Raw genomic sequence first — 26886 nt, 5'->3', positions numbered from 1 at the left:
GGGAACTTTTAAAATCAGGTTTAAGCTTAGAAATGCCACTTGAAAATTTAAATTACATTCTCCTCAGAGGGCAACCAACACATATTCTAGCTAAACAAGCAGATACTGTGGTGGGCTTTTTTTTTTCTGTAATGGGGAGTGGTTACTGGTAAGAATCCTGCCCTACAAAGAAAGTATTTTTGATCTTATTACACATCTAACATTAATGGAGAAAAGAAAGCAGTTTAGAGACAATCCAAGACAGCCAAGGGAGGATATCCAGTGTTTGTACTACTGGATTAGAAACTATAATTTCTTAAGAGGTCTGACACAATACATCTGTGTGACTGGTTGTGTGCACAAGAACACTGTCCTGGAGAAACTGCTTGTATGTGTGTGTGTGTGTATATATATTTAAAAGAGCTCTCGGGATCAGCTTCTTCCCTGTTGTATTGTCATTTTATTTGCAGGGGATGGTGTGAGGAAAGAATCATTCAAAATTCAGGGTACAAAAAAAAGCAATGGAAAGATCTGGGGAAGACAGACACCATCTTGAGAACCCACAGTCTCCAGCCTGACTGAACAAAAAAGCTTTTCCACTTCCTTCAGTTTATTCAACACTCCAGTGCCTTTGAGACACATTCTCACCTTCTCCAGGGAGCAGCAGAACAACCTGAAAGAGAATGGAGGAAAATGCTCCAGCGTTCATCACAGAGAGGCTACACACACTTATTGTCTGTCGTATCTTGAGAAGACGTGTATTGTTCTGCAGGGCTTGGGAGCATTCTGCTAGTGCTTCACTTTGCAAAGGCGTCAAGAATGTCCAGGTAAGACACTGAAACTCTCCAAAACGCACATGGTTTCGTCAGTGAAGCATAAACTGAGCTCTTGCTTTCTTCACCTTGGCCCTCTTCTTGCACAAGTGTTTTGCTATGAGACTAGTGCTGGTGCACTCTCCTTGTTTTCTTTCTGTGTCACCATCTGCAGGTACTTCAGTCTCATGGGAGGGAGCTGCTCGTAAAGGTCAAATCCCAAAGGGCTCTCTGCATTCAGCATTCTGTAGAAGAGCAGGTGCTTTTTCAAGGTCTGAGGAAAGAAGCAGCAGCCATTAAACACATCTGAAAAGAATCTGTTCTTTTCCACCCTGTCTCCAACACAACATAGCACCCTGCCAGATGGTACAATCCCACCATGCCCAACATATTTAAGTGCATAGCTCTTCTACTGAAGACTATAAAAAGTGTGTTTCTTCCAAGAGAATTCAGTTTCGATTTGCGTGAGGATTCCTCTTATGAACACAACTCCACTGTCTCCTCAACAACCCCTCAAAAAGACTTCTGGCCAAAGCCCAAACAGGCTTTTGAGTGGGATCTAAGAAGTTACCCTGGATGCTAAACATGAAGGGCCAAATGACACAGCTCTGTCACACAATGATGAACTTTGGCAAGCTTCCTGAGAAAGGGAGAAACCTTAAATCTGTTTTGTCCTTTTTGAGGGAATCATCCAACTAAGAGTCAAAGAAGATCACTGCTGGCCACCTATTCATAGTTGTGCTGGAATCATCCCTCTAGGACCCCTCAACTGTCCAGATATAGTGCTGTTTGGGCAAGAGGCACAGAAATACAGTACAGGAGATTCATCTGGGCTCCAATGGGCTCTGTTTTGAGTTCAGTTACTGAAAGACCTGGACAACAGTATTTATAGCCATCACAGGTCAAAATCCTGCTGCTAATCTTCTCCCATTCTCAAATTAGCAAGGAGGTTAAACACAAATTTCAAAAGCCAAAGGTAAATCTGTAAGAATACCATGCCGGAAAAACTTAAGACCCAGTGGCACAGACTGAACCTTACAGATCCTACCTCATCCACCAACAGCCACGTCTTTCTCAGCATGCTTTTCCGAGCCGCATCTGTCTCCTGGGAACAAAACATGTACTTTGCTTAACATGATGCAGTGCCACCTTTGCCCACAGGCGTACATCCTCCAGGAGGATGCTTTGCTCATTATGATGATGCTCCAAAGAGCATCTTGTTCCATCAGAAAGGGCTTGAGACGGCTAAAGCCTGGATCCTGCCTCTCCCCCTTCTCCTAACCTGAAACTCTGCTGGCTTCACAACTTTCAGGTAGAACTGTAGATCAGAGGGGAAACATTAGCAGGAGTAACCACTGCTAGAGGCCCCAAGGCCATGGGAGGGCTTCTGCTTGGTTATTCAAGCAAAGTGAAAAGAAAGAGTACTCTGCACCTTAAGATTACCCCAGGCAGAGGCTAAAACTATTACAAGCTCTTTCTGCCTGATCAGCTTCCTCATCCTCTCTGCTTCACTATTCCCCCCAAGGCCTGCACTATAGTCCATATAGTTATCAACTTCAAAAGTTTAGGATTGACTAACACTAATGCAAGTGCTTTAGGGTATAATGAACAAGAGGTGCTGTCCTCATCTCATATGTGGATACTCAGCTGACCAAAGAAAAACATTTGCTCACAACGTTTTCAAGCCCAGAGTCAGTGATTCACAGCAAGCCACACTGAACTTTGGGAAAAGCAGATGCAAAACCCAAAGCTTCCAGCCCTGAGACTCTGCTATCATTACCTACCTGTGTCACGCTGTCCTGGGAGAAAATAAAGCTGTTCACGTGAGCCACAGCCACCACGTAAAGAACAGGGCACCAGGTGTGGCGCAGTGCACCAGTGACCAGTGTTCGGAAGTAGAGTCGCAGAAGGTTCAGGTTATCCTCAGGAGGTGAAGTGTATCGCTCCAGCGGCACAGGAAACTGCAAGAAACCCACCCAGAGGCAACATCACAACTTTTTTTCAGGGTCTAAGTAGTGAGGGGAAGTTCAGGACTTTATGGTGCCCTTCCCGAGCTGTTTGTGCGTGCGCTCCTATATAACACGATGTACCTCAGTGGCAGAACCCTCTGCTTGGAGCAGAGCTGTTACTGCCCACGCTGGCTAACGAGACAAGCCTTTGACAAATCATCCTCAAGACCTCTTCAGCTTTCTGGAGAGGTGTTTTACTGGTTAAATCACAGGCATTGTATTTTAGCTCAGGTAAGAAGAGTGGTTTCAAAATAAGGAGACAGACTACTTTCAATAGCACAGCTAAATTGCATCTCTTGTGCTCTGCTCATTCAAAAGAAACACAGTCCTGCACTTGACAGATCAGATTTTCTTGTTGAGTTACCCAGCAAAGTGCAACTCCAGCACCCCTAAACGTGGAAACGTGGTTGAGAGGGAAAATGACTGCTTGTTCATGCATTGGGCAACGAAAAGGTTCTCACCAAGTTGAACCTTTTTTTGAACCTAAGCTGAGCAAAGACTCATTTAAGGGGAAGGTAACTGCTGGCAGAAGAGCATGGGGTGCAGACTAGCCCTTCGTACATACAGGCTATAAATGAGAAGAAGGTTCTCAATCGTTAGGCCAAGCAGGGTGTGGGACAGTTTCCACTGAAGTCTGAACCATTTCACAGCTCCTGCCCTCCACATATACACACTATCTGCTCTCAAAACAAAGTTAACAGGTTTCTGAAAATTATTATGATTATTGTACAAGGGTCTGCACATATACAGGAGCTGGACTCTGTTATTCAGGCTTACGATCAATCAAAAAAACCCCAAAACAACAAAAAAACCCATATACACTGCTGTCACAGCCCTAAATCTAAAGAATGTTGCTATCCATTCCTATTCTATTTTACATTCCATGCATTGCACTTTCTTCAGAGAGAAAAAAAAGCTTCTAAGCAAAGAAAGCATGCTAATTCTACTGGACAATGAAGGATGAGGAAGAAGGGGAATTGCTAGGAGGATGCCCAACTCCTCTCCAAAGTTGCAGAAAACACAGGCAAGAATGCAGTAACCCAGAAATACGCAGTAACAGGCAACTACCATAAGCCAGGATTACCTGCTGGAGCGGCACTCCCAGCGCCTGCAGGATACTTGTGTGCTCCCCAAAAACAGAGAGACGCAGATGAACACTGAAACGCTTCTGTAGAGGTAGAAGAACAAAGACTCCAAAGAGTGGATCTCCAAAGGAGACACCTTCAAACTGCTCCAGGAGACTTATATAAAGATCATAGAAGGACACCAAACCAGGAAGAGGAGCATCCAAGTCCAGGGAGTCCAATTCCTTGGGGTGGCAATATACAGAGAGAAGAGCAGCTGTGTAGTGGTGGACCGGTGCTTCTAGAAAGAGGTCATTGCCTGTGAGGAAGACACACATAAGCCGTGCAAGTTTGGCAGCAGTAGGGATGCTCTGAAGCGTTTTAGCACGCCAGGTTTCTAGCAGCAAGACCCACTGCAGGTTCCAGGTCACAACGTTGACAAGATCAAGTGGGAGAGAGTTCAGTACAGCCCCAGGTGTCTCTGTGTTAGTCACTTTGTTGTAGAGGCTGATAAGCGGAAAGAACGGCCAGTCTGAAGGCAGGATGGGCCCTTTGGCCTCAGGAAGCAGCAGTGACTGGATGAGGTAATTCTGTCCTCGATAGGATGCTTGGGAACGCATAAGGGTATGCTGCAAGTGGACAAAATGAGAAAGGTAGCAGGAGCGGATCAAAGGCAGATTCTGGTACGATTCTCTCAGCAGGGCACCACGAGTAGCCTTTGAAAAAAATGCTGCTGCAGAGCCAGGCTGTGCCAGTTTGGCACTGGTACCTAGATGCAGGATATCAGAGAAGTCAGCTGCTTCTGGCCCTCCAGCTTTCCCTTCACTGCAAGATGAAGACAAACACCAGCTTAAGAAAAGAAAGGAAAAAAAAAAACCCAACAAAAAACCACCAAAACACCAACAAACAAAACACCACAGAAATTAATCTCTACAACCTTCCTGGATCAGGGAGAACAGTATACGCCAGGGGTCCTCAAACTTTTTAAATAGGGGGCCGGTGCGCAGAGGAAGTGGCAGGCAGTCATCTGTGGCTGCTTGGTTCCCCCCCAACATTCAGTGGGGAGGGGGCGGGGGGGCAGGGGAGTTCTGTAAATACTGGGGGCTGGATTGAGGACCCTGGGGGGCCGTATCGGGCCTGCGGGCCGTAGTTTGAGGACCCCTGGTATACGCACAGCACAAGACTTCTGACAGCATTCAGCTATGATATTACTGAATGCCTGTAAGGCATCAGCTGTCTTGGTACTTACAGGAAATTTACAGAACTACATTTGGAATTAGCAACGCTAAGGCCTTGCCATGAAAAACCTTCACACAACTCCAGCAGTCTGGTGTGGGGGCTGCAACCCCTCTTCCAGAGAGACAGTCTACTTTCCAACACAGCTGTCAGGGTGCCAGGTTGAAAATCCACATATTATAAGGCCTACATGAATCAATAAGACAATTGCCGAAATAGCAGCTTTGCAGCTACTAATTGTGGTGGGGGGGTGTTTGTCAAATCCATATACCATGATCTCAGACCACCTGTCAAATTCTCACAAAATGGTAGCTCTTTAGCAGGTATTTGTAAAACAAAAAAAAAACCTACAAAAACACACACCTCCAAGCCACCACAACCCAAACAAAGAAACAAGCCCACTCACAAACCTTCCTTCTTTCTGGAAAACTACAGTATCTCCTTTCAGCACCTTGGTCCAACCTCCTACAGGGAGGCACCATGGCAAATTTCAAAGAGATTGTGATGAACAAAATAATCTGCTACCATTTTCTTGGTCAGACATGGGAGGCTTCGTATTTGAGATGGTCATGATTTCTTCCACCTTTCTTCCATGCAAGGTGGAAGACACCACAGTTGTTGAATCAGCAAAAAGTTGCATGAGAACTTGTATAATAAGGGTTTGAGTTAGATTTAATAACATTTTCAGGCTATGTCAAACTCCCATGTATTTTCTAGACTTACTGCTCCCAGGACAGCAGATGCTGGACCTTTGGGAGAATTAGTTCTATCAGGAATACACAGGACTCTTGCCACAGAGATCAAAAGAAACTGGTCACATTTCTCAACATTGATACATCGGAAACAAATCGGACTGCTCATCTGATTAGAAGGCTCTGTGACTGGAGAACATGCCAGCGAGTAAAGTTTGAATACAGGCCCTACCAAAGGCCAAAAACGATGACAAAACTGCAGTGCCAACATGTACTTTTTCAGTTTTCCCACGTACCAGACTACAGAAAGGAAAAAATGCAAAGCTTACGGAAGAAACTCTGGATTAAAGGCAAGATCCAGTAGGACCCCATAAACCAGATGCTCACTCCCTGGCAACAAACGGCTTAGCAACGCCATGGCAACACAGTGATGGAGTGAGGCATGCTGGGCGTAATCCGGACAAGTGCCTGCCTGTACGGGAAACAAAACAACAGATTAAAGCACTGTATCATCTGCCAACGAGGGCAGGAAGATCAACTGAGCCAGATCTCACTGGAAAGTGAGAGACTGAGGCAGACTGCAAGAACTGTCAACATTCTTACTGAGATCATTCTGCTTCCCCCGACCGTCTTAGGCAGCCGGACATCTTTTTTTAGCAGCACATTTGAAAACTTTGTTCTCACTCTAGCCCAAAGACAGGCAAAAATATAATTGTGCCATTCAAAGTACTTTGGATCTAAATCCCCACATCAGTAATTATAAAGATACTATTTGTTAGTGGGGCATAAAAAGACAGCCGGAAAGTCAACAGACATAAGTCAGATATCAAAAAGAACATTGATGCAAAGACCGGTTTCCAGTCTGACACACTGAGTTGGAGAGGCCAGCATGAAGTCAATTCCTTGGGTGAAGGAAATGAAAGAACTAATAGCAATACCATTCTCTGAGCCAAGGCTAACACAAAGTACTGCAGGTGATATTCATGGCGCAGGATCCACGCAGACGATGGAGTTACAGAGGGAGGTCCGGTCTGCCAGCTCTGATGCAGATAATCCTTCAAGCCTCTGAAGCCCAGCACAGAGCTGTACTATAAAGGAATCAGAAATGGAGAGAAATACTACTAAGAGAGTTTGTGCTCAGAGGAAAGTAAAACACAGCCCTCTCCAAGGCCTACCCCCGCTAGCCCCTGCCTTCTCACATGAGAATTCCTGTCAGCTACTTCAAAAGAGATATTTAAAAACAACCTGATAAAACCCTGCTTTTCTGCCTCATGCATCCACCACGACCATCCCCACTGCAGGCAACCAACAGTCAATGCCACCATTTTCCTTAATGCTGTGTAAGGCAGAAGTCTGGCCAGCGGCTTAAGATGTTTCTCTCTTATCTGACCAGACACTCCTGCTAGTAACCGGTCAGCTAATTCAACATAAGGGGCCAGAGGAAAGCTTTGAGAAAGCTTATGCTAGGTACTCCATCTCTCTAGGGCTCTGCCATTTCCCCTTCAGAGTTTGCAGTCTTCCATGACTCTCTCGTTCCAAAACTTCAGGACAACCAGAAGTGGGAAGAAATCTCTTCAGTCACTGTAGCACTCATTTTTTTGTTTAATTTTATCCAGTTTTTCTTTATTATATATGCTTCAACCATCCCTTTCCTCCTCTGACAGTTATTTATTTTGCTTAGCCAAACAACAGGTCTTTCACACTTCTCCTTTAAGTGTCATTATCATCCATCACCTGCCCTATAATTCCAGCTTCCCAGTGTCAACTGGATATTGGAATTCAAAGAAAGAAGATTTTTTTCGGATCATTATCTTACCTGTTTCCGACAATGGGCTTATTTAGCTCTATAGTACTTTGACATTTTTTAAAACAAAAATACACAAAAATTCCTTTTTAATAGCCCTATTATCATCACTCTTGAGCCTGGGAAGATACAAATGCTAACCTCTCTCACAAATATATCATCATTCACCTAGAATTTACAGTAAAAAAGTCCATTCTCACCTTGCTGGTCAGGCCCTTGTGAATGTGAGTGACGTTGTTGATGAGAAATAGGAGGGCGGTGAGGAAGGGGAAGGGTGACTTGGAGCCAACCAGGCTCAGAGGAGGTTTGCCTCCAGTGCAACTCAGAGATGCAATGCTGAAGACAGATTCTGGTGCAGGGGAACAGGACAGAGGGTTGCACAAAGCAGAACATGGCCTGTGTAAACAAGATCGAGGGGTCAGGTCAAAAGCACTCATGCCGCTAAAGAATTATCTTGTAGGAATGTTACTGTCCAAACTGTGTCACACTGCAGTAAAATGGAAACCCCAAAGATTGTGCAAGAAAAAAACCTAGTATCAGTTGGTCAAGTACGTACTACTGCCATACGAGCCAAAGCCAGTGAGCCATCATGAATTCTAATCTTCAGCTAAATTGTTCCTGACATGCAGAAATTCTGATGCAATGATGCATCTCTGATGTCAAACATTTGAAAGCATTGGGCCTTTGATTAAAAAAAATACACACTTCCCCATGTACATACGTAAACCAGGCTAATAAAGCTGCGCACCTACTCAAGACATTTCCATAATAAATTGACAGGCAAAGCCAAGAAGCCAGCTTGTATCTTAAGTTGACATTGCAAAAATGCTGCCCCTTACATACTCGTGAAATGCGTATTTTTAAAGCCTAAAGAAAGAACCTAGCTTTAATGCACACGAGCATGACTGTGTATACCGCTCTTCGTATGCATGCTCATTCTCCACATGCAAAACTAGAACTTGTCATACCAGCAGCACTTGCGGGGCCCACACTAGACATACCATGTCTGTACAAGCAAGGTCACTACAAGGAAAAGTGACCATAAGCATGCTGCTCAATGGTAACGGGGCAATTTGGAAAATCCTGTTAAAGTTCCACATCATTATGACAGAGAACTAATTCTTTAAACACATTGCTCTTCTTGGCACTGGCATTACCATAGGAGATGCATGAACACATTGGGGGCTCACAAAGTACCCTGAACTCCTGGCCCTACTCTGCACAGAACATTTAGACAAGACTGTCAAAACATTAAGGCAGAGATTAGCTGACTCTTCATTTTTACCAGCCAGTGTTAAGAACAGCCTAGGAGAACTCGTGCTGATGGGCTTGTACAGCCTGACCAAACGCCTGGTCTCAGACCTCGAGGACAGGCAGGAAAGGAAGGGTCCATGGAATGCCCTCGTGTCAGAAGCTTTGGTTCCAAGAGCTTAAAACCTCAGTTCTCAGGCATGAAAGAACATGGGCCAGACTGCTGAGTGTTCAAGTACCACTTAAACCCAAAGATTTCAAGCGTCCCTTATATGTTCTCAACAGCAGCCAGATGTCCCCCTGACTACAAGTTAAGCCTTTCAGGGTCCCCCTCCCCGAGGATCGATCACAGGCCGGTAGGGAGGCTCCTTCTACAGTAGAAACACAGAATATCTGCAGGGCTTAACAGTTCCCAGAGCCAGAGAAAAAGCTTGTTATCCAAATGTCTGAAAGAACAGTTTGTGATCTGGCCTTTTGCTTTCCTGTAGGGGCTTTCAAAGCTTTAGTGAAGCTCTGCAGGAGCTTGAAGACGAGAGTCTGGTTTAAACTATTTTATACATGCAGCATCACACACAGCATGTAAATGGTACATGAACACACACTCTCACCTCCCCAATATAAGAGGGACTCAAACTGATGTTAATTTTTTTTTTAAAAAAAGTGAAACCAAAGAAGAATCAAAGCCAAGAGTGATTAAAATCAATCTGAAATTGATACGAAAAACACAGCTACATGGAAGGGCAGAGATGCAGACCCTGCAGCAGCACCAGTAGGAAAGAAGGAACTGGAGAACCACTGTGGCCATTGTGATTTTTGCTGTGAGGGGAAAGAGGACAAAGCAGGGTGTAGACAGAGCCCTGCTGCACTCTCATTCACACATATGGGGCACATATGTACAGGGGAAAGAAATGGGAGGGGGGAAACTGCCACACAGTACAGTAGAGAAATGAGGAGGCTCCCTTAGCTTCTGGCAACAGCATCTTAGTAGTGAAATAATTTCACCTGAGCAAGTCCCACATGCTGTGTATGGCTGGCTGGCTGAGAAGGGGCTGCAGCACCTCTGAAGTCAAACGTTCCAGTTCCTCTAAGCAGTCAATTGGATTGACTGATGGCTGCAGAACACAAGGAGAAAGACAGGAAAAGATGGAGAATTAAGGCATTCCAGTGAGGGCAAAAAGACAAGTTGATTTAATTGCTTTCTCTGTGTTTATTATCTTTTTGCCAGACCACATCATCTACAGAGTAGTACTGCTCTAGGTTAGAGCTGGCCTCACTGTTGGTAGTGTGGAAGGTGAGAGTGGTATCTCAAGGTGTTCTCACACTCAAGTATTAAAATACATTGCCAAAACTTCTTAACTGGCTGGAAGGTATGGGATCCTTGAGATCAAGATTCTCTAAATAAAAACTTGCCCTAAGTGGCTAATAAATGCTGATCTTTCTATTTAACTTGAAGATGACACAAAGGTGATCAGAACTACCTTGAGAAAGCAGAGTGGCACCATGAGGCTCTCCAAAACAAAAATTCTTAAAAGAAAAATACCAGCTGTATAAAGTGTGATTGACATCAAAGCATGACTGTGGACGAACACAGCACAGAGGAGGATCTGGGGCTTTTAGAGAACCATCTGAATTCTTCCAACTCTAGTAAGCAGTATTCCAGCTTGAAGGAACATGTTGGCAATTTTTCATATTTTTCCCCTTCATTAGAATGCTACTTTAGGACACAGAAATACTCATTTCCATGACATAAAGTTTCCCCCAGGTGAAATCCCCCTCCAGAAAGCAGTAAAATCTACATGAAAATGTTAACTTTAGTTTTTAGTAGTCTAACAAAAATATTCTAAAAAGGTCCTACTATACACTAGTTACAAGTTGATTTTTGGTTTTTGCACTCGTCCATTCAAATTTGCTACATACGATTTTACTTTTTTAAAATCAGATTAGCTAACAACAGGTAGACAATTGAACTTCTTTTTAAGTGGCATTAAAAAAAATATTATTTCATAGCTCAAAGACTTAAAATTATTTTGCCAACCACTCTTCTGGAATACCTATAAAGGTTAAAAAGTAATATTAACCTCTTGGTTATCCTGATTCTCTGATGCTCAGGACCTAACGACAGCATGTGAAGGGTACTACCCACCTGTGGGGCACTGAAGACATCTTTAAAAGATACTATCGTTCTCCACCCCAGTCACAACTAACAAACTCAGTTGTTTTGGGCAAGTTTCAGAGGAGTTGCAGAAGCGGGAATAACTACAGCCATTAAATTACTCCTGCACCTTGAAGACAGCTCTTCCAGGTCAGAACTCGGGCACATCAGTTGGGCAGTAAAGAGGAAAATTGCATTTATCTTTAGAACATGAATCTTTAAGGTAGCTAAAGTATAAGACATTATTCTTCAACAGCATCACTTTAAAAGATGGTCACATACTACAACTGTAATTGGGTTTCAGAACTTGACCTTAAATGTCAGTGGGGCAGCAAGTAAGTTTATCTTTATTGTTTCCTATCCAAGGTTCATATGGCATGAACCATGTGAATCTTCCAAACAGATTGTTGCAGCGCAGCTGTCCACATGTAAGCTCCCATACCACAGCAAATGCAAAAATGTGCAACTTGATTTAGCCCAGGAGGAGAAAGGGCTGCCAGACTAAATTAGGTCACATTTGCTTCATGCTTCAAGTCCCTACAGTAAATCACAACAATCATAGCACTACCACATACCTTGAAGACTCTGCAGCCCACAGGAAGAACAGACAAGAAAGGAAGACAGTGATATTTGGCACTGCTAATGTGAAGGATCAGCAGACTTATGATCTATGATGCTAAATGCCACACAGCCCAGATGTGAGCTGTGGTAAACAAAATCTAGTCCTCAGCTAGATGCCTCAACATCTGTCTTTCTCAGCATTGCCTCTAATTTTCAGAGGTAATACACCGGCTGACTCTGGTAAGATGAAAAGACAACCTGTATTTTCAGGCCTTACCTGTTGGCTGCAAGCACTGTAATAAACTCCTAAGTAGATCACGTAAGTTGTGGCCAGAGGCTGGAGAGTTAGCCACGTTTCTGCCTGGGATATCTCCCGGAGGAATTTTTTCAGACTGGTCTCAAGGAAGGGCTGTAAGCCTGACACTTGATTCCACGCTACTGGAGGAGGTAGAATCTGTTCAGTATCTTCTGAGCTATTACTGAAACACAATGGAAGAATGACACAGGATAGTGAGTACATCTCAGAAACAACTGTCTCTCTAAATAATCATTTTCAACAGCAAGGTCTCCAATTGCACAAAATCTGGAAGGCGATACCCAGCAACAGCACCATGGGGAAAAAAGCCTTTGCACATTCCTACAAATCAATTTAGGCAGAAAGGACAAATGTAGAATCTGCTCATGAAAGTTGAGGTATCTTCACCTGCACTACTCTGTCCTTGAACTACGCTCTAGTTTCACCAAACACACTACCTTGGTATCCAGCTTTGTTTAAAGAGTTTCTTGCTTTTCACCACAAAAAGTACCTGTGTCTTCAGCAAATTCTACTGCTTTGATGTCTACCAAACCCAACCACCTTTTAATCTTGACCTACCTCAGTCTCTGCAGAGAGGTTGTTCCCTCCAGACCTCAGGGACATGACTTTCTTCTCCCCAAAGGGAAGGTCAAAGTCGCTTCCTAGCTCCTTTCAGCAGAGCGTTTGGCAACCACTGCCCTTCTGCCCCATAGCTGAATGCAGATTTTTACTCCTGCCTCTTACCATGCTAGCAGGCACACAGATGTCAGACTAGATACTGCTTATGACCTTGTGTCAGAGGGAACGCACCCCACCATGCAGGGGGACGTGGGGCAGTAAACCATCCAAAAGGAAGCAGGGGTGGCAGGAGGGAGAAAGTGATAGCCAGGTCTCCAAACCAGAGAGGGAAAACAGGATGCCAACTACTCAGATACACAGAACTGGTGACAGAGAGGGCCTACCTGCTCAGCTTGGCCTGCAGCTCCGCTGTGTAGGCTGCTGTTTGTGTCACTTGTATCAGCAGAGTAACTACTGCCGTAGCTCTCTGGACAGACAACTCAATCATAGGGCTCTTCCCACAGCAAGTGCTGATCAATTCAGGCAGGGACTGCAGTATCCTCACCAGCACAGGGTAGAGATCCCTATAGTACGAATCACAGAATACATGAGGTTGGAAAGGGTCTCTGGAGATCATCTATAGTTCAACTCCCTGCTCAAACCACGTCAGCTAGAGCAAGTTTGCCCAGGAACATGTCCAGTTGGACTTCTGACATCTTCAAGGATGGAGAGTCCACAATCTTCCTGTACAACCTGCTCCAGTGTTTGTTTGACTGCTTCCCAGTAAAAAAATTTTTCTTGCACTTAAGTGAAATTTCCTGTATTGCCATTTGTGCCCATTGCTTCTTGTACTTTCACTTCATACCACTGGAAGAACCTGGCCCTATCTTCTTTACATCCTTCCATCAAATATTTTAACAGTTGCGAAAATGAGATTATGAGAATGATCACTACCACCAAAATAACAAAAATAAACAGACATGGAAAAAAGATGACAAAGAAAGAACACTGTCATTCCAAATTCATCTGAATGGGACCTACCTAATACTCTGCCTCCAAGCACTGCAGTAACTTCTTGGAAAAACTACTATTATTCTTGTTTGCCTAGTTCTCAAATATTCAGTCGAAGTATCCACAGTTACAATCATGCAAATTTAAAGAATTTTCTGCTGCTTCTCTTTCCTCAACGTTATTTGCAGTGCTAAAAAATTATATACAGTTTTTACTTTTTATTAACCAATAAACCTGACTGGCCTGGAGAAAACAAAATTCTGTTACAGAGAGAGAATCTCCATTCTGAAACTTAACACTGGTCTCCCTTCTACTCCTCTTCAGCGGAACTCCACAGCCACCTCAGTGCTTCCAAGTCAGTGTAATAACAGAAAGAGGACTCAATGCTTGAGGCAGGTCAGACTTATCCCAGTGCCAACCTCGACAGTCAAGCACAAGAACTTGAACTGACCTGAAAGTCAATGCAGTATGCAGTCTGTCTGCATCAGTCTGCCACACTTAGCATGCATGCTGGTGACTGCTGCCTACAGACTGCCCTTAGATCATCAGATTCAATCCTAGGGGTGCTGCAAACTATGCATCTTGATGTTACACGAGCACAGATTATTCATGCTTTCCAGGGGAGAAAGATGCAGCCCTAAAAAGTTAGGGTGATCTCCTACAGCACAGAAGAGAAATACCAAAATAGCAGTACTTAAAACACAGGAGATAAAGAACAACCACAAAAAAGACAATACCTTTAGAAAATGTGAGGTTTACTGTAGGAGGCCAGAGAAAGGGAGGTAAGACTCCCCGAAAGTAAAGACTGAGCCTGAGCCTGGAGATCCCTCTATCTGCCCCTCCGTCCGTTTTCTCTGTCGTGCCCCCTCCACCCCCAGCTGTCCAGATCTGGCTGTACCTGTAGAGATCGCAGGCCTGACCGTAGCCAGCAGCCACAGCCCACAGCCGGAAGGCTTCGGTGCTTAGCCTGATGGCTTCTTCCCTCGGCAGGGGCAGATCCAGTGGGTCTTCAGCTATAAATCGGCTTAACCGACTTTTCATTTCAAATGTGTTAAGCTGTAAAACAAACAAACAAAAAAGAAAAGGATGAACAAAAAAAAGACAAAGGGATAAGAGACATGAGTTGCATGCATCGTTATCTCATTACTCTGACACACCAGAAGAGCTGCAGATTTCAGTAGAGCTCATTCTAAACTCCTCTTGCACTGTTCAAATCTGTCTTTATTTTGGGTAATCTTAAGGAACATACTACAAAGGATCAATAAATAATCAATGGCTATTAAGAGAGAAGCATTCCTGGAAGGGATGCCAGGTTTTACCTAATCCGTTCCTAAGTCAACTACACCTAAATCATTCCTGACAGAGGTTTGTCTAGCCACACACACACTTGTTTTGGATGCTCTCTGCAGCCTTTAACTGATTTGTAAAAAATACATACTATCCTTCTTTTAGTCATCATAAACAGAACTATTAGTCAGGATTCCCTGTAAAGATATGCTTATGAAAAACACTGTATACTAAAGTACTGAACTGATGCTGATATTCTTTTTGGCAGGTCATACTAAATGGTGTTCAGAGGTCCTACAAGCTAAATCTTTCTATGATTCTGTGTTTACTTTATAAGAAGGGTACTTCCTGTCTATTACTTTTATAAGATTATAGAATTTTGATGCCTTGGAAATGTTCTGAGGTTATTTTAGTACTGAATTAAGCATGACATGACTCATTTGCAGTGGTCTAGAAATAATTTTTATCCTCCCCAACAACTGCGTATTTTTGCTTAACCATAAAAAAGAGCTTCTCTTTCCCTCTCCCACACATACAAAAGCTTGCATGTGCTCTGTCTAAACAAGTGAGATAACAATGACTTTTCACAACACAAGGACATATTATAGATAATTTAAAATTCAAATGCTTTAGAGACATCTTGTAGGGGAATCAATGCACAGCAGCAAAGGAGCTGATGAATCAAACTATGAATTTTGACACCCCTCCTACAGAACAGAGAGCAAAGTCAAATTTACTTCCAGTGGAGGAGGATGGAAGAATTTTGTTGTTAGCTAGAATAAATTCCTACATTGATGATTTTGATTTAGTTTTTTATTATCATCCTCCATTCCCATGTTTAAGTGCCTCTAACAAGCCGTAACGAGAGTGCAACAGAACCAAAGCCTGAGTGGCAGGAACCTTGTAAGCAACCCTTGCATGCCTCGAAATACCTGGAGTACACAAAGCCTGAAACGGAGTAAAATTCACAGACTTTCTATTATGTTCCTAGCACCACTTACAGTCTTTAAATATCCCACTATCCATTATCAGCACATTATTCTATTTATTTTATAGCACAGACCGGTGTTCTGCTGATGTTAGCCATTTCCCGCATGGCAATTTATTAGATGCTGTTAACAACACTGAACCAAAACCCCCAAGGTGTCCATTGATGGGTGCTGCTCTTGGTAGATGTTACGCATTTATAGCACCAGTGTGATGACCTATGTGAGTGAACGCAATTATCTCTGAAGTAGAAAACCTATCCAGAAGTAGGTAAGAGGAACTGGAAATACTGATAAATGACCTCAGAGTTATTAAGACAAATTAATGGCAGGGAAGTTCAACCAGGGTTGTAAAACACAAGGGTAGTGATTGAATCTCTGGTTTATGAAGTCCTAAGCTGCCTACCACTGGAACACGGGAGCATACAGAGCACCACACACCAGTGTGTGCTCTAACCATCTGCTGTTGGTCAACTATCACTGAGCTGGGCTGCGTCATTTTGCATAACTGCACTATGTAAAACAAAAAAAAGCAGAAACAAGCTTAAGACAGCTCTTCTACTGGTACACAGCAGAAAGCATCATTATTATGACACCCCCAACTCCTTCAAAACACACATATGTGCCTTCTTCATAGTGATTATTTCCGCTTCAGCTCAGAGTCCCTGGAATTAATCTTCTATCTTTACTTAGAAAGTAAGTCATAGAGAACTAAGGCCTTTGCAATCAGAAAAGCTCTTCTGAGATTCACTCACCAGCCTGGCTGTTGCATTTCGGCCTCCAGATGCCAACACTCTGATGAACTTCATAGCAGTGGCACAAGCAACTCCATGGAGGCTGGTGAGTAAACACCCTGGTTCAGCCACTTGGGGATCCCACTGAGTAGGGAGAAATTCCCTGACAATGGTCTCAATCAACCGAGGACAGTCAAGCAGCTACAGAGAAATAGCAAGCAGCACAAATAACTAAAGGTATGCAATTATGCAGACATGCAGAAGGCATTCAAAACACACAAGTTTGATCTCCTTGCCATAACCTTACCTGCTTCTTTCTTCCCTTTTTCAAACATTCTTCTATCATCCCCCAGCTCCTGTACAAGGGGAGACTTACCTGGCTGCATGCTTCAGAAGAGTGCCTTGCTATGTGAGTGAGGATGTGCAGTATATCCAGGACTACTGTCGGAACAGGTCGTACCACCTCCAGGATGTACCTCAGCCGGTGCTGGATCCGTGTCTTCAAAAGTCCCTGAAAGTAAAAAAAAAGTAAAGTAAAAAAATTTCCATTATGCTCTCAACAATTGCCCTCTGAACTGCAGTTGCTGGAAGACAAAAGAAGATTCTATTACATCTTCTGCAGAAAGAGTTTTAAAATTACCAGTGGGAAAACAAAGAGGTAAGTTTCTGCAGATTTGCCAGTATGCTAGCAAACGAGCAAGAGTTAGCTCAAGAGAGCAGAACAACCAAACTTCTGTTCTAAGTCAGACCACTGGTGGGGTTTGGACACTTGTGTCTTCCAGAGTATGAAACTGTAACAGGGAATAGGAAAATAACTTTCCCCATAAAAAGACTACTAAAACCTAATGTGGCTGACAAAGGTTCTCTAGCTCCCCTTGAATCATCTTGGCTAGACACCACCCACAGCTAACAGCACTCTGTCTAATAGTACCTGTCACGTCAGAGAAGAGCTGACAGAAGCAGAGAACAGACACAAATTCCTATTTTGCAGTAGGAAAAGAGATGCAGAGAGATGATGTGGTTTTTATTTTATGGTTCACAGAGCAGAAGACCACAATCAGTTTAAGTGACAGGGTTATGCATTCCTAGTTCTGAGAAAGGGCAACTCTCTAACACCAGAGTTCATAGTATTAATACTTTTTAAAAGCTGCAGCCAAGCAAGGTTGAGGTTCTAGGCCTGATCAGGTTCAGCTACTAGTTTAAATACTTCTGTTCCAGCTGTGTGGAGTAATTGGGTTGTAACAGCCAATAAACAGGTGTGAAATAGAATTTCACAGCAACTGGAACAGTGGAGAATTTTATCCCAAATACCTTCTGAGTTCAGGCCACTTGGAACAAGTTAAAGTCTATTATGCTGACCCATGCAACTGGTTCCAGAATCACAAATCGATTTCACGCCTTCTACCTACAACTCTTTTGTTAAGCTTTTTAAACAGTGTCACCTAGCAGACTTGTATGAAATCATGAAGCCTCTAAACAAGACCAGATGGCCAAGTACAGCAATTCATTTGCCCAGTTAGGCTTTCAACCAAGTAGCATTTGAACACAGGCTCAAGCACGTGGACTAAGTGATGTGATCACAAGGTTTTAATGATTCCAGCAGCTCCACCAAGGCTGTTTGAGATAAAGATTGCTATTTTTAGATCTCGTATCAGCAATGCGGGATTAGGTTTGAGTATGTGAGGAATTCCTTCCAAATGCTGTAACTCTACCTGAGAAATGCAAACATGAACAATGAAACTGGGGAAATGCTAAGTAGCCACCTTACATCAAATACAAAAAGAATTGTACAAATCTAACTAGTTATGAACTATCCAGCTGTAAAGCTCCTGTTTGACTTTACAGAAGTGCATACAGACATTTTAATAGTGGCTGGAAGCTTTTCACTTTTAGCTCAAGCAAGCGAGCTTTATAATCACGATTGTATGCAGTCTTTCAGCAAGTCTTACAAAGTCATGAGTGTGTTTGTTGCCAGTTTCCCTAGAGGAAGTTAGAGCTACTTAATGACACTGAAATCACACAGGTCAAGTCTTAACATTTTTAGAGATCAATAAAATTACCTCTCCCGGTAATATATGACAGAAATATAACATCCCACAGCCAGGGAACAGTTCTAATTCTTCTTCAGAACGTTCTTAATAGCATACACAGGAGAGCAGACATTTCAACAGCACACACAGCCACTGTGCAGAGCCTATTTTCCTAAAAAGGTTTCAGGTACAGCTCTGTGCTTACCTTTACAACATCGTATCGGGCCACATCTGAATCTGGCTTATTTTCATCCTTTAATTTTTTATCTTGAGACTTCTCTGTTCCATTTAATTCTTCTTCTTCCTCTTCTTCTTCCTCCTCATTGTAGGGGACAAAGGGGAATGCAGCCATCCCTTGGTACCATGAGAAAGTCCAATCAAGATATCTCTACATGGAGAGTAAAAGCACATGAAATAGAATTCTTACAAAGAAATCATCAAAGACAAAGAATTTTCAAGTATACTTTTGATTATGGAATGCTTTATTGATTCCCACCTAACCCCATGAAAACAGGAACACAGTAAAGTGTATTGTAAACATGCACAAGCAGAATGTAATGCTTTTTTCAGGGAAGTAATTTTAATGTATCACACACACACACACTTGGGAAACCATGAAAAGCTTTACTGTGAGGTGAATTAAATTCACTACACAGGTAACAGAAATGCAGCTTAACTGGAAAACATTTAAGATAAAACTAAACAAACCACCGAGGCTCTAGAAGTTAAACTGGAATTTGGCATAAAATAAAATGCAGTCCAATCAAATGCTTGCACTACTGAATTACTGCTTTAAATTTCCATTTCCTGAACTGGCAATCAGTAGTAACTACTACATTAATCAGAAAAGAAGTGGCAGACTTCAATTAAACCCTGAACTGTTTTGAAAAATTTCAAATGCCAGTACCAAGGAAGCACAAGTTATTATTGCACATTGGGGGCAAAGAAAAAAACGTGCAATATTAACTAAAGTTGGCAAGTGAGCAAATGACAGTCAGAAGAGTCCTGACTTCAGGGATTGAAACTCTGAGTCCATCTGGAATACATTTTGGGACTATAGCCCTCCTTCCACCAAGAGAAGGAAAGGCACAGGAAGAGCATCCAAGTCTTCAAAGGAAACCAAGAGAAAGGTGCTTCCTTCCCATAGCCACTGATGAATGAACAAAACCTTCAGACAGCATGATAATTTATGTGTGCTGATCTTCTTTGTTTATACTGGGGATAAATCCTGTTTGTCTTACAATCTTGGAGCAAAAGGCCAGACTTCTAGCCCTGTCCCTTCCTCAGAGACCTTTTGAAACTCAGCAGCATCAGACCCTAGGAAGGACTCTCCTAATGAAAAACCATAGACACAGCAATCTCACCGCGTGTGTCTGTCACTGGCATCAAGAGTCAGCAGTACTCGCTTATACAAGACAGTTATAAACCAGAGTAATATCAGAAGAAAGAAAAGCACATTAAGAAGCTGATTCGTAGCATTACCTGCCATGGCTGGGCAGAACTCACCTAGCAGAACACCATTAGGTTCGTATCTTAGAAAAGGTGCAAAATACGGAGAAAGCTAGCTAGTCCTTCATTTCTGTTGCCTCCCCACTAGGGATAGCTCTAAAGGGCTGGGAGAGGTTCCAGGGGGCTTCTTGAGATCTACCCACTCTTGTCCATCACCAGCCCCTTTCCAGTTGGACACAGGAGCCACTTGAAACACAGCCCACAGCGTGCTTTGCCTGTAATGGGCTACTGTCCAACCAGGAAGACATCTTAATCTTGCTGCTCAGGGCTCTCTAGTATCTGAACACCCAAAAGAAGTTTGAACTCCTAACAGGTGAAAAAGCATCAAGGGTAAAATAGACACATGACAAGGTGAAATTAGGTGTTTATCAGTGTAAGAAAAGCATGCGAGAACAGCAGAAAATGGATGAGAGAAAAGAGAAAACAGCATCATTATGAGTCATATGGGAAAGCAAGGAGAATATTTTATCTGCTCAGAAGCAGGAAAACTACAAAATAAGAAGCCAACAACGTAAGAGGCCATATTAAAAAAACAAAACTATACACATAACATTAGTAGTAGCCTGATGTAGATTGTAAAGATGTCCAAAGGCAGAGAACCTCAGCAGCCTGCGCTGAAATTAATCATGGCGCAGAGCTAATTCAAACAGGAGAAAAGATGCCTGCATCTCTCAAATGAGATAACACATTCCCTTGTCTGTCCCAAAGCACAGCCATGGCACGCTATTGACCATTACGCTAACCCATCCAGCACGCCTTTGTTCAAGCTACTTACCATGCCTCCTCATTCCAGTCCCTGTACACAGCTTAGCACAAAACCAGACCCAGGCACTTAATGATTGTCTCACCTCATCATCAAGTGACACCAGCAGAGCCCGGAGAGCACCAACAGATGCTGCCATGACATTATCCACTGCATCATCAAGTGAGAAGCGCAGCAAGAAGAGAAACCCAGCATCAAGCAGCAGATGCAGAACGCTGCCCTTCAAGGAGGAAGCAAACTCTCCAGCCCTGGCCTGAAATACATGCCACACGGAGCCAGTGTTACAGCTGTCTCGTCGCAACTGGGTACATCTCATCATTCTGTGTGTTTGCCTCTTCCCATTTCTGCTGTAAAGCAGCTGAACTGTGTGCAGGGTTTTTTTCTTCATCTTATCCTCCTCTCATTCTACAGAAGGCATGCAACTCCAGTTCCTTAAATGCAGGAAACCTTTCCTTCTAAAGTATGGACCCATCTTCTGTCTTCACCCTGTTGTGCCCCATCGTTCTCAAAACCACACTATTTCTTCTTCTCTGCCTCCACTACTGTTGGAAGGAAGGTAAGCACTTCCCCTAAAAGTTAGGTGGAAATGGCCACAGAAGTAAATATTCATTTTGCTTTTTGCTATTGGCCCATTGCTTGTGAGTAGGCTGGTTCATTCTCATCTCCTTCAGAAATAGCACGCCATGCAGCTGGCTCAGACAACAGGAGTGAAAGGGTCATTGCAAAGGATAGGTCTGTCAGAAGAATAACACCAAAAAACCCAGCCACTTGTGTCCAAACCAACAATAGAACTGAAGTTGCAGCACTGCTGCTGAACAACCCTGGGAAGCATCTCCCTTCCAAAGAAACCTGAAACTCAACTTGTGATGTTCCAACACTTGACTCTTCTGACGGTAAGAAGATTGTCAGTGAAAAAGAATGCCCTGCTGGTGATTCTTCTCACCTTCATTGAATAGTAGAAAGCAAACAACTAGCATCAGAGAATCTGGGCCCTGATCCACCAGAAACTCAAATTATGGGGAGGAATTCCATGGAAAGTGACTTACCTTTTGAACAATACGACCCAAGACTTGTAAAGCCAGTGTCCTCTGTTGAGTAACTTGGCTGCGAGACAAATGAAAGAGCTCTTGGAGAGAATAACCAGCCCTCTAAATGGGGAAAAAACAAAACAAAATACCAAAAACTGAAAAAAAAAAAAAAAAAAAAAGGCCCTCAGCTATAGGTAAAAACAGGCCCCTTAAAATAAGATTAACAATAAAACAGAGCGTAACAGGAGATAAACTGCAATGAAATATCATTTGCTGTTTTGTGGCAATTGCAAAAGAGATTCTAATTGTTGATGTGACAGGAGAAAACTGAATTTCTTAAGAAAAAGTTGTACGTGCACCTTTTCCCAACACCACAGATCCTTAAAGAAAAAAAAAACATTAATGGAGTTTTCTGAAAGTAAAAGCAGTTAATGCATGCAGACCCAACTTCTCTTTAGGAGCTTATTTCAAAAGAAAACCACCCGTCTGCACTTCCCTAAGGTTTCTGTCACTAAAAAGCTTTGACACAAAAAGGAACCTGCCAAATCAAACACAGAAAATGGAAAACGGGTGTGCCCTTTCTACTATATTACACCTACCTCTGCCTCTTCTCCATGGTGATGCAGGCCTAGATGCGTCGGTAAGTCAGCATCTGCAGGAATTAGTTCTCCTTTTAAACTGAATCGAGCTTGCATTCCCTACAACAAAAGGGTGGAGGGAGATGATTATTTCTATTGCCTTCCACTCCATTCATCACTTAAAACACCACTTCTTACATCAACTGCTGGAAGGTGACAACTCAAAAACTCCCCAGGTCAGCCCTCAAATTCTTTTTTTTAAAAAATAAATAAATTCTTCCCCTCTTTCCTTTTTTCTTAGCTTTCAGACCTGTTTCATCCCAGATTACAGTTGATAGACTCTCACTTCCTAGCCCTCTTGAGCACTACATACTGAACTGACCATGTATCATTCCACCCCATGGAAGAAACTCGGGAATCTCTCAGCCTGATAAAATCTTACAGACTAAGTAACCATAGGACTAGTGTTTGAAACCTTCAAAACTGTTACTGCTGAGAACCACGATCCAGGTGCAAACATGAAAAATACCAGTTTCTGCTTTCAAACCTTTTTGGTTTTCTTCTGCCGCAGTGAAGGCAAATCTTTCATCCATTCCAGCTTCTCAAATTCCACATTGTCCATGTGAATCCATTCCTTCTTGGGCTTCACAGGCAGATCATCATCTTTGTGGAGGGGGAAAAAACGGCAGTCTTACCTTCCAAGGCAGGGATGAGGAAAATACTATGCCCTCTTTGCCAAGCTACTTGGCTTAAAGACTGTATCAAATGTGGGATTCATGTAAAATAAAAAGAAAACAATTTTCAAACTGACTGTTGGCTGATGCATAAACATCAAAGGTTTAAAGCTGTTTACTTCCTCTTCTAGCTCTCATGAAAGATTAAAACAGCACTGTAATGAAATTCACAGACAAGGCTAATTTAGGAGAAGATGAACAGAAATCAGGACACAAATAAGGCAAAGTGATCAGAACCAGAGCAGAAAAATAGTATCATCCCTACATTTGAGAAACCAAACTAGTATTGCCCAAGGAGGGGAGTGTTAGGGGGGTTGTGAAATGATTCAAAAGTATTAATACAAAGAGGTCCAAGCAAATTACTGGAAGCCAGTATGATTTCAGCCTAGATACAATGCAGAGAGCACAAACACTCCTATTCATGATTTTGTCGCATTCGCGATGCTGCTTTTCATCCTGTGTCCCCCTCTAAAGGCTTGAGGAGATCAGGCTCTGGGAAGAAAAGATCAAAACAGCTGAAAATGTACACAGCTTGAATGAGAAACAGCTCAGTGGGGAAACTGGACAGTTGAACAAGAATTTCAAAGGTGCCAGTACTAAAGGAAGAAATTACTGATTTAACTTTATAAAAAACTTTGACTAGAAGAATTTGAGAAACAAGACATGTATGCCTGCATCACAAGAGTGGCCCTAGGAAAGAGACAGATCAGCATGTGGATGAATCTCACAAGTGAAGGGACAGGAAAGACGGAACTGGAAATTATCTGAACACTAGGAAAGGTAATACTTTGCTACTAGGATACTATCCCATACCAGCATGGGAAGAGATGAGTTAAGAAGTCTTTGCTATCTCAAAGAGAATTACACGAGGACAGGAACAGGCAGTCTGAGGGCACAAAAAGGAGCAGCGTCACTCCTGCCGGAGAAGCCCAGAACCCATTTGCATTGCAGCTATTAATCCTAGTGCTCTGGTCTTCTCTTGCAAGCAACAATTGAGTCCCACCGAGATGCTCTTCTTTCATCAGATCTTTTCCTGCTGATAACTGGCCTGAAATCTAACCTTTTACTTTCCTCCAATTAGCAGACAAACTCTTAGGAAGGGAACTCATCCTTTCTAGGATGAAGCTTCACCCTTATGATCAATGTGGCATTGAGTCAGGCAAGGAACTAAGCACAGAGTTATCTTCCTCAGCCAGAAAGCTGTTCCACAGAACTTCAGCCAAAGGCTCAGCACACATTTTAACTGAAGAGAAGGAAAAAGCATCTGAAATGCAAGAAAGTGGAATGTTTGTGGGTGGTAGGTGCAAAACTAGAGGAAATAAAATCACCAGAAAAATGAAATCTATTGACATTTGTAATTCCACAGATTGTTTTCTCCATTAATCACTAAACTGACAGGGCTGAGTTAATCATTCTATTAATAGGATTACACATACCACCACCAGCCCTTAGCAGTACGATCTTGTCAACAAGAAGAGACAGATATATATTCCAAGGCATCAGATTGTTCAGTTACTGAGAAATCCTTTTACAGAAACACAAACTGACAGTGTGAATACAACATCTGCACTGAACTTTTTCAGACTTGGGTAATATTAAAGGCTACCACCCAACCTCTTCCCTTTCTGCTTTGCTTTCCCTTTTGTCTCAGTGCAAGAATTTACTTTTCCATTTGATAAGATTACAAGTTGCTGGATAAAGGTTTCACCACCTTGTTTCTAATAAACAGTAGCCTTTTATCTCATCAGAGAAACAGGTTTGACTTTTGATCAATCCCATTGCTTTGTGTCATCGTCCTCTCCCTGGGGAAATTCAGAATGACCATTTCTGCTGGGTTATTCACAATGAGTTTACTTTTGGGCATGAACAGATACAAAATCCCAACAGTACATGTTAATGTCAAATAAATATTTTACATCTCCTGTTGGCCAAGATGGGCTGCAGGCATAAACTCAGGTGCTGGAAAGGCTTCCCTCTGTTTTATAACTGTGTCCCAGCTCATCCTTTCTTTGTTATTTCAAATATCCTGGGAAAACTCCTCTTCGCCTTTGCTGTGCAGTCTTCCACTGGAAGCAAAAGATGTCAGCACACAATGCTCTGAGCACTGAGCTATTCCCCACAGCACTACTACAGTCTTGTACTTTACAGGCTGAACAACCCACTTCTATTGCTCCCAGTCAGGTAAAAGAATGTCACTTAACCTGGTGCTACTTGAGCACTCAATTGTTCTGGAACTAAAAATAGTCCTTTTGATTACAATGGATTCATGGAAAAGTAAAACTTGAGGAGAAACACTAAAAGGACTGTTCAGTGAAGTGTTTTCCTCAATAAGAGGCTAATCAGCTTTCCTTCTGCTCATGTACACACGCATACACTCACAGACTCATCCCTCTCATCAAGAAAATGGTAAACAGTTGTTACCTCTTGCAAACACCAAGCTGAAATACAGGAGTGATTCAGAGACCTCTTTAATCAGTCTGCACATTGCACTGGGACACAAAGAATGCATCAGAAGCAAGGATCAAGAGATGGAGGCAGCCAAAACTTGACATGAAACTGGGGGAGAAGCACGCTAACAAGGGAGAGACATATGCTACAAACAAAAGTGTGGGAAAGATGAGAATGGGAGCCTAAAATGATGACAGAGAAAATGAAACAGCTAAAGAAAAAACTGCATCCACACCACAAAGAAAAGAACTGTATTCTCTGGAAATCACCCCGTGGGCTCTGAGATACAAGCCACAGAGCAGGGCCATCAGGAGCAGTATCATAAGACATGCATGCACGCTATGAGCAATTTCCCTGAAGAGAGACTGTCCTCTCCATGCTATGCTGTGAGCAAATCACTAACTCTTACCTATCCAACACCCTCCTGTCCCCAGGTGGTCCCAGTTAAAAGAAATTACTCAAGTAGCAGTTTGTCACTTGAGTCCCACTAGCCACACTTCTGCTTCCCTGTTCACAAGACTGAACAGCAGGGCAATGATGCCTAGCTTAAAATACTTTCTCCCTCCAGAGACCTCAGCACAAAGTTCAAAAAGAAAGCAAGACCTCCCACTTGACAACTCACCTCTGTTACATTGCTATCACCCTTTTAATCTATGGAGCCCAGCTAGAAATAACAGATGTTTTTTTCCTGAACCCAAAATATGTGTATTCTTTAAATACCATGATAAAATTCGGAGTTGGATAACTAACAAAGTAACATATCAATCCGACCTGGATTGATGCAAACACCATACAAACATCATGTTTATGTTCAGAACATTAACAACATGCACCCTGTTTCTTACCTGTGATTTCTACCTTTGTATTTTCTTCCTTCCTTACAGATTCTTCCAGACCCGACTCCTGCATGGAAAGAGATGATCTTACATCATGCTGAGCCACAGGCAGAGACTCCACAAACTCCTCCAGTTTGTTCTGTTCCATTTTTAATTCCTTTTTCTGGCCTTCATTGCCACCACGTCGTGACTTCAAGAAAGCAACTAAACTGGAATCTGCAAGTATTGACAAGGAGACAGAGAAGTGACAAAATACTTGATATGTCTATAGCTCCCGCTATTTATGTTTTACTCTTTGCATTCCCATTCCTCATGCCCTCTTCTTCAGTACCAACTGTCACTTCTTTTCAAATTGAGGCACTTAACTGTTCTATGACCTCTTGAGCACATAACCTGGGTACAACTGACCGGTGAGGCAACACCAGAGAAGGAGCTGATAAATATCTTTCAAGGTAAAGCAGCCACAAAAATTCTAGTTGTTCTCCCAACTTACCAATAAAGAGAGAATTGTTTCTTTCCCCCCTCACTG

The 26886-nt window shown here is 42.7% G+C and overlaps 1 protein-coding gene across 2 annotated transcripts in view; it reads right to left on the bottom strand.

The window, feature by feature from the left end:
• Nucleotides 1–411: 411 nt before the first annotated feature.
• Nucleotides 412–26886, bottom strand: part of RPAP1 (RNA polymerase II associated protein 1) — a 39938-nt gene continuing 13463 nt past the window's right edge. For both annotated transcript variants that reach the window (XM_005231551.4, XM_027778498.2), the window contains 19 exons: nucleotides 26367–26573; nucleotides 22887–23002; nucleotides 22361–22459; nucleotides 21780–21881; nucleotides 20819–20986; nucleotides 18667–18849; nucleotides 16808–16942; nucleotides 16453–16632; nucleotides 14323–14480; nucleotides 12818–12997; nucleotides 11838–12039; nucleotides 9850–9959; nucleotides 7797–7992; nucleotides 6731–6880; nucleotides 6122–6264; nucleotides 3885–4689; nucleotides 2576–2752; nucleotides 1840–1896; nucleotides 412–1065 (listed from right to left, as the gene is read on the bottom strand). In XM_005231551.4, coding sequence (XP_005231608.1) covers nucleotides 910–1065; nucleotides 1840–1896; nucleotides 2576–2752; nucleotides 3885–4689; nucleotides 6122–6264; nucleotides 6731–6880; nucleotides 7797–7992; nucleotides 9850–9959; nucleotides 11838–12039; nucleotides 12818–12997; nucleotides 14323–14480; nucleotides 16453–16632; nucleotides 16808–16942; nucleotides 18667–18849; nucleotides 20819–20986; nucleotides 21780–21881; nucleotides 22361–22459; nucleotides 22887–23002; nucleotides 26367–26573 — 3524 coding nt within the window. In that variant the 3' untranslated portion in view covers nucleotides 412–909. The remainder of the gene's footprint in view (nucleotides 1066–1839; nucleotides 1897–2575; nucleotides 2753–3884; nucleotides 4690–6121; nucleotides 6265–6730; nucleotides 6881–7796; nucleotides 7993–9849; nucleotides 9960–11837; nucleotides 12040–12817; nucleotides 12998–14322; nucleotides 14481–16452; nucleotides 16633–16807; nucleotides 16943–18666; nucleotides 18850–20818; nucleotides 20987–21779; nucleotides 21882–22360; nucleotides 22460–22886; nucleotides 23003–26366; nucleotides 26574–26886) is intronic.

Source organism: Falco peregrinus, chromosome 1 (genome assembly GCF_023634155.1).
Source record: "Falco peregrinus isolate bFalPer1 chromosome 1, bFalPer1.pri, whole genome shotgun sequence".
Lineage (NCBI taxonomy): Eukaryota > Metazoa > Chordata > Aves > Falconiformes > Falconidae > Falco > Falco peregrinus.
This window is presented reverse-complemented; position numbering and strand designations above follow the sequence as displayed.